General features: G+C 54.0%; 1 protein-coding gene across 2 annotated transcripts in view; it reads right to left on the bottom strand.

The window, feature by feature from the left end:
- The window catches only part of LOC132207377 (uncharacterized), a 20355-nt gene extending 8657 nt beyond the window's left edge, over positions 1–11698 (bottom strand). For both annotated transcript variants that reach the window (XM_059642806.1, XM_059642807.1), the window contains exons 1-2: positions 11452–11698; positions 207–500 (exon numbers count right to left, since the gene is read on the bottom strand). In XM_059642806.1, the coding sequence (XP_059498789.1) occupies positions 207–500; positions 11452–11509 (352 nt within the window). In that variant the 5' untranslated portion in view covers positions 11510–11698. The remainder of the gene's footprint in view (positions 1–206; positions 501–11451) is intronic.
- Between the last annotated feature and the right edge of the window lie 200 nt (positions 11699–11898).

Genomic DNA, 11898 nt, shown 5'->3' with positions numbered 1-11898 from the left:
AGTGTGGGAGTGTGGGAGTGAGTGTGAGTTTGAGTGTGAAGGAGTGTGAGTGTGGGAGAGTGTGAGTGAGTGTGAGAGTGTGAATGAGTGAGAGTGTGAGTGAGTGTGGGTGAGTGAGAGTGTGAGTGAGTGTGAGAGTGTGAGTGTGAATGAGTGAGAGTGTGAGTGAATGTGAGTGAGTGTGACAGTGTGAGTGTGGGATGTACCTGATTGGCAGGAGACGCCGGTGAAGCCGCAGGTCGGCCCGATGTCGACAGTAGCCTCGGCCCCCGAGCCCGAGTGGCGGCCGGTGTAGACGGTGCCCGCGACGGGGCTGTTGATGCCGATCTGCAGGACGCTGCCCCCATAGAGCAGCGAGTGGGACTGATCCGGCAGCACCTTGTGCGGCCCCCGGAACCACTGCACCTCGGGGCTGGAGGACAGCAGCTGGACTCCGCACCGCGCCGCGCCCTTTCCCTGCGGCATCTTCTCCACACAGAGCTGCATCGCACAGCCAGCGCCTGTGTAACACACTCACACAGTCACACTCACACACACACACAGAGCTGCATCGCACAGCCAGCGCCTGTGTAACACACTCACACAGTCACACTCACACACACACACAGAGCTGCATCGCGCAGCCAGCGCCTGTGTAACACACTCACACAGTCACACTCACACACACACACAGAGCTGCATCGCACAGCCAGCGCCTGTGTAACACACTCACACACTCACACACACACACAGAGCTGCATCGCACAGCCAGCGCCTGTGTAACACACTCACACAGTCACACTCACACACACACACAGAGCTGCATCGCACAGCCAGCGCCTGTGTAACACACTCACACAGTCACACTCACACACACACAGAGCTGCATCGCGCAGCCAGCGCCTGTGTAACACACTCACACAGTCACACTCACACACACACACAGAGCTGCATCGCACAGCCAGCGCCTGTGTAACACACTCACACAGTCACACTCACACACACACACAGAGCTGCATCGCACAGCCAGCGCCTGTGTAACACACTCACAGTGACACACTCACACACACACAGAGCTGCATCGCGCAGCCAGCGCCTGTGTAACACACTCACAGTGACACACTCACACACTCTCACAGAGCTGCATCACGCACCCAGCGCCTGTGTAACACTCTCACACAGTCACACACACATACAGAGCTACATCGCGTAGCCAGCGCCTGTGTAACACACTCACACAGTCACACTCACACACACACACAGAGCTGCATCGCACAGCCAGCGCCTGTGTAACACACTCACACAGTCACACTCACACACACACACAGAGCTGCATCGCGCAGCCAGCGCCTGTGTAACACACTCACACAGTCACACTCACACACACACAGAGCTGCATCGCACAGCCAGCGCCTGTGTAACACACTCACACAGTCACACTCACACACACACACAGAGCTGCATCGCACAGCCAGCGCCTGTGTAACACACTCACACAGTCACACTCACACACACACACAGAGCTGCATCGCACAGCCAGCGCCTGTGTAACACACTCACACAGTCACACTCACACACACACAGAGCTGCATCGCACAGCCAGCGCCTGTGTAACACACTCACACAGTCACACTCACACACACACAGAGCTGCATCGCACAGCCAGCGCCTGTGTAACACACTCACACAGTCACACTCACACACACACACAGAGCTGCATCGCGCAGCCAGCGCCTGTGTAACACACTCACACAGTCACACTCACACACACACACAGAGCTGCATCGCACAGCCAGCGCCTGTGTAACACACTCACACAGTCACACTCACACACACACAGAGCTGCATCGCGCAGCCAGCGCCTGTGTAACACACTCACAGTGACACACTCACACACTCTCACAGAGCTGCATCGCACAGCCAGCGCCTGTGTAACACACTCACACAGTCACACTCACACACACACACAGAGCTGCATCGCACAGCCAGCGCCTGTGTAACACACTCACACAGTCACACTCACACACACACACAGAGCTGCATCGCACAGCCAGCGCCTGTGTAACACACTCACACAGTCACACTCACACACACACACAGAGCTGCATCGCACAGCCAGCGCCTGTGTAACACACTCACAGTGACACACTCACACACACACAGAGCTGCATCGCGCAGCCAGCGCCTGTGTAACACACTCACAGTGACACACTCACACACTCTCACAGAGCTGCATCACGCACCCAGCGCCTGTGTAACACTCTCACACAGTCACACACACATACAGAGCTACATCGCGTAGCCAGCGCCTGTGTAACACACTCACACACTCACACACACAGAGCTGCATTGCGCAGCCAGCGCCTGTGTAACACACTCACACTGACACACTCACACACACACACAGAGCTGCATCGCGCAGCCAGTGCCTGTGTAACACACTCACACAGTCACACACTCACACACATTCACAGAGCTGCATCACGCAGCCAGTGCCTGTGTAACACACTCACATAGTCACACATCACACACTCACAGATCTGCATCACGCAGCCAGCGCCTGTGTAACACACTCACACAGTCACACACTCACAGAGCTGCATCGCGCAGCCAGCGACTGTGTAACACACACTCACACGGTCACACACTCACAGACTCACAGAGCTGCATCGCACAGCCAGCGCCTGTGTAACACACACACAGTCACACACTCACACACACTCACGGAGCTGCATCACGCAGCAGTGCCTGTGTAACACACTCACACGGTCACACACTCACAGACTCACAGAGCTGCATCGCGCAGCCAGCGCCTGTGTAACACACTCACACAGTCACACACCTCACAGAGCTGCATCGCGCAGCCAGCGCCTGTGTAACACACACACAGTCACACACTCACACACACTCACAGAGCTGCATCACGCAGCCAGCGCCTGTGTAACACACTCACACAGTCACACACTCTCACACTCACAGAGCTGCATCGCGCAGCCAGCGCCTGTGTAACACACACACAGTCACACACTCACACACACTCACAGAGCTGCATCACGCAGCCAGTGCCTGTGTAACACACTCACACGGTCACACACTCACAGACTCACAGAGCTGCATCGCGCAGCCAGCGCCTGTGTAACACACTCACGCAGTCACACACTCACAGTAATACACTCACACTCACAGTAACGCATTCTCTCACACTCACAAAGTCACACTCACAGTAACACACTCTCTCCACCTCACACAGTCACGCTCACAGTAACACACTCACACACATTCACACACAGAGCTGCATTGCACAGCCAGCCCCTGTGTAATCACACTCACAGTCACACACTCACAGTAACACACTCACACAGTCACACTCACGGTAACACATTCACAGCAACACACTCACAGTCACACTCACAGTAACACACTCACACACTCACACACACACAGAGCTGCATCCCGCAGCCAATCCCTGTGTAACACACTCACAGTCACACTCACAGTAACACATTCACACAGTCACATTCACAGTAACACACTCACACACATCGTCACACGCACAGTAATACTCACAGTCACACTCACAGTAACACACTCGCTCACACACACAAACATATACTCACACTCACTCACACACTCACTCTCTCTCCACACACACACACACACACACACACTCACTCTCTCTCTCTCTCCTTGGAGACTGTGCCTCTCTCTCGCTCTCTCTTCTCGCACTGTCGCTCCTTTGGAAAAATCAAGGAATTCTTTCCCTGTTGCAGGAGAGAGTTCCCGCTCCAGCTGGACAGTAGTAGCCGAGGGGCTGACTTTCTGGGATTGGGCTCGGCAAAGTTATGGGTTTCTGTGTCGAGGCTGAGTGTGTTTAAAACCAGTGTACGCCCTTACACACGCACTTACACACCCACTCGCCCGCACTCTCACACTCACACGCACACACACGCTCACACTCACACTCACTCACACGCACACACTCACAGACTCACACTCACTCACAGACTCACACACTCATACACTCACGCACAAACACTCACAGAATCACACACTCACACTCACTCACAGACTCACACGCACACACACTCACAGGCTCACACGCACTCTCACGCTCACACTCACTCTCAGACTCACTGGCACACGCACTTCCTTTTACACACCCCCGATACACACGAGGCAGTTCAACCCATCGGCTCTGTGCTATCCCTCCGAGCTGCACCCCACCCTACTCCATGACCCTGCAATTCCGCAGGGCCAACCGGCCCTAACCCGCACGCCTTTGCACTGTGGGTGGGAAACCCCACACAGACACGGTGGGGGGTGGGGGAACATGCAATCTGTGCGCAGGCAGTCACCTGAAGGGGTGGGGTTGAAGCCTGGCCCCGGCCCAGTGGGGCAGTGGCTCTAACCACGAGCCACTGTGCAGTTTAGTTGAGGGTGTTTTGTTTCGACACATGGCTGCGCAATCTCACAGGAACATGCTTGAGGGAGGGATGGCACTCACAGCCCAGTATTCTGCCGTAGACAGGTGATGTTCAGGGGGTTATCGTCCCTGCCGACCCGATGTCCTAAATTAATCTGGTCCATTCGCCAGCATTTATCCCTCTAATCCCTTCCTATCCATGTCTCCATCCAGATGCCTTTAAATGCTGTAACTGTACCAGCCCCCACCACTTCCTCTGGCAGCTCATTCCATACACGCACCACCCTCTGTGTGAAATAGTTACCCCTCAGCTCCCTCACCCCTCTCACCTTAAACCTATACCCCTCTAGTTTTTGACTCCCCCTACCCCTGGGGAGAAAGGCCTCGTCTATTCACCCTCTCCATGCTCCTCACTATTTTATAAACCTCTGTCAGGTCCCACCCCCCTCAGCTCCGACGCTCCAGGGAAAATAGTCCCAGCCTCTCCCTGTCGCTGAACACTCCGACCCTGGCAACATCCTTGTTCATGATTACTGAATGCTTTCAAATTTCATCACATCCTTCCTGTAGCAGGGAGACCGGAATTGAACACAGTATTCCAAATGTGGGCCTCACCAGTATCCTGAACATGACCCTCCAGCTCCCTGTACTCAATGCACTGGCCAATAAAGGCCAGTGTCCCAAACACCTCCCTCACCGCCCTGTTGACCTGCGACTCCACTCTCAGGGAGCTATGAACCTGCACCCTCCCGCCAGGTCTCTTGTTCAGTAACACTCCCCAGGACCTTCCATTAAGTGTATAAGTCCTGCCCTGATGTCCCTTTCCAAAGTGCAGCCCCTCACATTTATCTAAATTAATCTCCATCTGCCACCCCTCGGCCCATCTGATCGAGATCCTTCTGTACTCTGAGGGTAACCTTCTTCGCTGCCCACTATAACACCAATCTCACTGCCATCTGCAAATTACTAACCACCCCTCCTATCTTCCCCTCCAAATCATTTATGTAGATGATGAAAAGCAGTGGACCCAGCACCGATCCCTGTGGCACACCCTCCGCACTCCGTCTCCCAACTTCCGGCCAGTTCTGTATCCAATTGGCCGGCTCTGCCATTACTCCCTGAAGTATGCGTTTGTGTTAATGTTGGAATGTTTGATCTGGAACTTTGCCAAATGTTTTCCCGGAAAACCTCAGCTCCTCACAGTCACAGCACATTTGTTCATTGGAGATTGTACCGCTCTCTCTCTCTCTCTCTCTCTCTCCTTGGGAGATTGTACCGCTCTCTCTCTCTCTCTCTCTCTCCTTGGGAGGATTGTACCGCTCTCTCTCTCTCTCTCTCTCTCTCTCCTTGGGAGATTGTACCGCTCTCTCTCTCTCTCTCTCTCTCTCTCTCTCTCTCCTTGGAGATTGTACACTCTCTCTCTCTCTCTCTCTCTCTCTCTCTCAACTCTCTCCTTGGGAGATTGTGCCGCTCTCTCTCTCTCTCTCTCTCCTTGGGAGATTGTACCGCTCTCTCTCTCTCTCTCTCTCTCTCTCTCTCTCTCTCTCTCTCCTTGGGAGATTGTACCGCTCTCTCTCTCTCTCTCTCTCTCTCTCTCACTCTCTCCTTGGAGATTGTGCCGCTCTCTCTCTCTCCTTGGAGGTTGTATCGCTCTCTCTCTCTCTCTCTCTCTCTCTCTCCTTGGGAGATTGTACCGCTCTCTCTCTCTCTCTCTCTCTCTCTCCTTGGGAGATTGTACCGCTCTCTCTCTCTCCTCTCTCTCTCCTCTCTCTCTCTCTCCTTTGGAGATTGTACCGCTCTCTCTCTCTCTCTCTCTCTCTCTCTCTTTGGAGATTGTACCTCTCTCTCTCTCTCTCTCTCTCTCTCTCTCTCTCTCTCTCTCTCCCTGGGAGATTGTACCGCTCTCTCTCTCTCTCTCTCTCCCCTTGGAGATTGTACCGCTCTCTCTCTCTCTCTCTCTCTCTCTCTCTCTCTCTCTCTCTCTCCCCCCTTGGGAGATTGTACCGCTCTCTCTCTCTCTCTCTCTGCTTGGGAGATTGTACCGCTCTCTCTCTCTCTCTCTCTCTTCTCCTTGGGAGATTGTACCGCTCTCTCTCTCTCCTTGGGAGATTGTACCGCTCTCTCTCTCTCTCTCTCTCTCTCTCTCCTTGGGAGATTGTACCGCTCTCTCTCTCTCTCTCTCTCTCTTGGGAGATATACCGCTCTCTCTCTCTCTCTCTCTCTCTCTCTCTCTCTCTCTCCCTGGAGATTGTACCGCTCTCTCTCTCTCTCTCTCTCTCCCCTTGGAGATTGTACCGCTCTCTCTCTCTCTCTCTCTCTCTCTCTCTCTCTCTCTCTCTCCTTGGAGATTGTACCGCTCTCTCTCTCTCTCTCTCTCTCTCTCTCTCTCCTGGGAGATTGTACCGCTCTCTCTCTCTCTCTCTCTCTCTCTCTCTCTCCTTGGGAGATTGTACCGCTCTCTCTCTCTCTCTCTCCTTGGGAGATTGTACCGCTCTCTCTCTCTCTCTCTCTCTCTCTCTCTCTCTCTCTCTCTCTCTCTCTCCTTGGGAGATTGTACCGCTCTCTCTCTCTCTCTCTCTCTCTCTCTCCTTGGGAGATTGTACCGCTCTCTCTCTCTCTCTCTCTCTCTCTCTCTCTCTCTCTCTCCTTGGGAGATTGTACCGCTCTCTCTCTCTCTCTCTCTCTCTCTCCTTGGAGATTGTACCGCTCTCTCTCTCTCTCTCTCTCTCTCTCTCTCTCTCTTGGGAGATTGTACTGCTCTCTCTCTCTCTCTCTCTCTCCCTGGGAGATTGTACCGCTCTCTCTCTCTCTCTCTCTTTCTCTTCTTGGGAGATTGTACCGCTCTCTCTCTCTCTCTCTCTCCCCTTGGGAGATTGTACCGCTCTCTCTCTCTCTCTCTCTCTCTCTCTCTCCCCCCTTGGGAGATTGTACCGCTCTCTCTCTCTCTCTCTCTCTCTCTCTCTCTGCTTGGGAGATTGTACCGCTCTCTCTCTCTCTCTCTCTGTTCTCTCTCTCCTTGGGAGATTGTACCGCTCTCTCTCTCTCTCTCCTCTCTCTCTCTTTGGGAGATTGTACCGCTCTCTCTCTCTCTCTCTCTCTCCCTGGGAGATTGTACCGCTCTCTCTCTCTCTCTCTCTCTCTCTCCCCCCTTGGAGATTGCTCTCTCTCCCCCCTTGGGAGATTGTACAGCTCTCTCTCTCTCTCTCTCTCTCTCTCTCTCTCTCCTTGGGAGATTGTACCGCCCTCTTTCTCTCTCTCTCTCCCTGGGAGATTGTACCGCTCTCTCTCTCTCTCTCTCTCTCTCTCTCCTTGGGGGATTGTACCGCTCTCTCTCTCTCTCTCTCTCTCTCTCTCCTTGGGAGATTGTACCGCTCTCTCTCTCTCTCTCTCTCTCTCTCTCTCTCTCCCTGGGAGGTTGTACCGCTCTCTCTCTCTCTCTCTCTCTCTCTCTCTCTCTCTCTCTCTCCTTGGGAGATTGTACCGCTCTCTCTCTCTCTCTCTCTCTCTCTCCCTGGGAGATTGTACCGCTCTCTCTCTCTCTCTCTCTCTCTCTCTCCTTGGGAGATTGTACCGCTCGCTCTCTCTCTCTCTCTCTCTCTCTCTCTCTCCTTGGGAGATTGTACCTCTCTCTCTCTCTCTCTCTCTCTCTCTCTCTGTCTCTCTCTCTCTCTCCTTGGGAGATTGTACCGCGCTCTCTCTCTCTGTCTCTCTCTCTCTCCTTGGGAGATTGTACCGCTCTCTCTCACTCTGTCTCTCTCTCCTTGGGAGATTGTACCTCTCTCTCTCTCTCTCTCTCTCTCTCTCTCCTCTCTCTCTCTCTCTCTCTCTCTCCCCTTGGGAGCTTGTACCGCTCTCTCTCTCTCTCTCTCTGTCTCTCTCTCCTTGGGAGATTGTACCGCTCTCTCTCTCTCTCCTTGGGAGATTGTACCGCACTCTCTCTCTCTCTCCTTGGGAGATTGTACCGCTCACTCTCCTCTCTCTCTCTCTCTCTCTCTCTCTCTCTCTCTCTCTCTCTCTCTCCTTGGGAGATTGCACCGCTCTCTCTCTCTCTCTCTCTCTCTCTCCCCTTGGGAGATGGTACCCGCTCTCTCTCTCTCTCTCTCTCTCTCTCTCTCTCTCTCTCCCTGGGAGATTGTACCGCTCTCTCTCTCTCTCTCTGTCTGTCTCTCTCTCTCTCCTTGGGAGATTTACCACTCTCTCTCTCTCTCTGTCTGTCTCTCTCTCTCTCCTTGGGAGATTTACCACTCTCTCTCTCTCTCCTTGGGAGATTGTACCGCTCTCTCTCTCTCTCTCTCTCCTTGGGAGATTGTACCGCTCTCTCTCTCTCTCTCTCTCCTTGGGAGATTGTACCGCTCTCTCTCTCTCTCTGTCTGTCTCTCTCTCTCTCCTTTGGAGATTTACCACTCTCTCTCTCTCTCCTTGGGAGATTGTACCGCTCTCTCTCTCTCTCTCTCCCCCTCTCTCCTTGGGAGATTATACCACTCTTTCTCTCTCTCTCTCCTAGTGAGATTGTACCGCTCTCTCTCTCGCTCTCTCTCTCCCCCTCTCTCCTTGGGAGATTATACCACTCTTTCTCTCTCTCTCTCCTAGTGAGATTGTACCGCTCTATCTCTCTCTCTCTCTCTCTTTCTATCTCTCTTCTTGAGAGATTGTAGCGCTCTATCTCTCTCTCTCTCTCTCTCCTTGGGAGACTGTGCCTCTCTCGCTCTCTTTTTCTCGCACTGTCGCTCCTTTGGGAAAAATCAGAGGAATTCTTTCCCTGTTGCAGGAGAGAGTTCCCGCTCCAGCTGGACAGTAGTAGCCGAGGGGCTGACTTCTGGGATTAGGCTCGGCAAAGTTATGGGTTTCTGTGTCGAGGCTTAGTGTGTTTAAAACCAGTGTACGCCCTTACACACGCACTGACACACCCACTCGCCCGCACTCTCACACTCACACGCACACACACACACAGACTCACACTCACTCACGCACACACACTCACAGACTCACACTCAGACTTACCCACACTCTCACACTCACAGACTCACACTCACAGACTCTCACACTCACACACTCACAGACACACACACAGGCTCACACGCACATGCCACACACACTCATACTCACACACTTACATGCACACGCTCACAGACTCACCCACACTCACACTCACTCACATTCTTAAAACCTTTCGCTCTATCTCCAACATCCCTCCTTCTCCATCCCTCTCTCTCTCTCTCTCTCTCTCTCTCCCGCGCTATCCCCTTCCCAAATCTCCCTCTGATTTCCCTCCCCACCCTCTCCTGCTCTAGTTTCTTAACCTCTCTCACTCACCCTCCTTCCTTTCCTATTTACCCTCCATCCTATCCTCATTTCCTCATGCACTCCATCCCTCCATCCATCCCTATCCTGTTGCTCCCACCTATCCCCTCACTGGCCTCGCTCCTTCCCTCACTCCCTCCATTCAGTTTCTCACTCCATCACTCCTTCCCTCACTCCCCTCCATTCAGTTTCTCACTCCATCATTCCTTCCCTCACTCCCTCCATTCAGTTTCTCACTCCATCGCTCCTTCCCTCACTCCCTCCATTCAGTTTCTCACTCCATCGCTCCTTCCCTCACTCCATCCATTGAGTTTCTCACTCCCTCACCCGTTTCCTCACTCCCTCCATTCAGTTTCTCACTCTCTCACCCTTTTCCTCACTCCCTCCATTCAGTTTCTCACTCCCTCGCTCCTTCCCACACTCCCTCACTGCAGCTCCATCCCCTCACTTGTCCTCTCAATCCTACCTCCAAACCCCTTCCCCCATATTCACTCTCTCTCACTCACTCCGTCCCACTCTCTCCTTCACTCTCCCTGTCACTCTCCCCTAACTGCACACCCACACTTACTCTCCCTTCACTCTCACCGTCACTGTCTCCCCTCACCGTCACCCTTCACACTCCCGTCACACTCCCCCCTCACTCTGTCCCTCGCACTCCCCCCTCACTCAGTCCCTCGCACACCCCCTCAGTCCCTCGCACTTGCCGTCACTCTGTCCCTCGCACTCTCCCCCTCACTCTATCCCTCACACTCTCCCTCACTCTGTCGCTTACACACTCCCTCACTCTATCCTTCACTCTCCCCCTCACTCTTTCCCTCGCACTGCCCCCTCACTCTGTCCCTCACACTCTCCCTCACTGTCCCTCGCACTCGCCATCACTCTGTCCCTCACACTCCCCCCTCACTCTGTCCGTCACACTCCCCCTCACTCAGTCCCTTGCACTCGCCGTCACTCTGTCCCTCGCACTCTCCCCCTCACTCTGTCCCTCACACTCTCCCTCACTCTGTCGCTTACACACTCCCTCACTCTATCCTTCACTCTCCCCCTCACTCTTTCCCTCGCACTGCCCCCTCACTCTGTCCCTTACACACTCCCTCACTCTGTCCCTCACACTCTCCCCCTCACTCTGTCCCTCACTCTCCCCGTCACTCTGTCCCTCACTCTCCCTCACTCTGTCCCTCACTCTCCCCCTCACTGTCCCTCACACTCTCCTGTTCACTCCCCGCTCTCCCTCACTCCCTACTCACTGGCTCTCTCTCCCTCTCCCTCCCTCCCTCAGGTATTACAGTGATGATCTGTGCTGTGGAAGGGCTGCGGCAGAGGGCGGGGGCTTCAGTTATCGGGAACGGCTGTACTATCCCAGGAGGAGAACTGGGACCTGCAGCCACTGGTTTGTGGGACGAGAGGGGTCGATCTGAGTGAATGATCTCCAATTCTGTCGGGACACAATGCGGGAGGCAGGTTTTGCCTGGTTGGAGGTGGGATTACCAGGCCAGAACATGACAATTACAATGTCTGGGCTGGGCCACGTGCGAAATGAGCTCTCCTCACAGTGGTCAACCCGGGGAATTCTCTAAATACAGAAGGCTGGGGCAACAGCTCACTGAATACGCTCAAAAAAGACAGGGATGCGTTTTTGGATTCGGAAGGGCACCAAGGCGAGAGCGTTAGCGCCGAGATTCTCTCCCCAAAGGCAACGAGGGCCGAACGGCCTCATTCAAGCTCTAGTTCCGACATCTCTCACTCACCAGCCCACAGCCAGAACAGGAGCATGGCTCTGCTGATGGCACCAGATCCTGAATCCATCTTTTTCCAGGGCTCCTTCGGGATGGCTCCAATCCAACTCTTCAAGCGTTTGAGGTAAAGCTGGAACAGCAATCTTGGGTTTGTCTGAATGTGGGGACCTGGAGATCCAGGGATAGCTGTTAGAGAAAGCAGACAGACACAGACACACAGAGAGAGAGAGAACTGCGAGCCTTGGACACTTCCCTTCGCAACCACAGCTCTGGTGTGAGCTGATAACTTCACAGGATAGAAATAAATAGCAAAACGCTGGGACTGACCATTGTGTGCACGCCCTCTGGCAGACAGCCCGTGACGGAGAGGGACAAACATAGGAACTGAGAAGGATGGAGAAACAGAGAGAGAGAGAGAGAGGGGGGAACAGAGAGGAATGGAGAAACAGAAAGAGAGAG

This window comes from Stegostoma tigrinum, chromosome 46 (assembly GCF_030684315.1).
Source record: "Stegostoma tigrinum isolate sSteTig4 chromosome 46, sSteTig4.hap1, whole genome shotgun sequence".
NCBI classification, from domain to species: Eukaryota; Metazoa; Chordata; class Chondrichthyes; order Orectolobiformes; family Stegostomatidae; genus Stegostoma; species Stegostoma tigrinum.
This window is presented reverse-complemented; position numbering and strand designations above follow the sequence as displayed.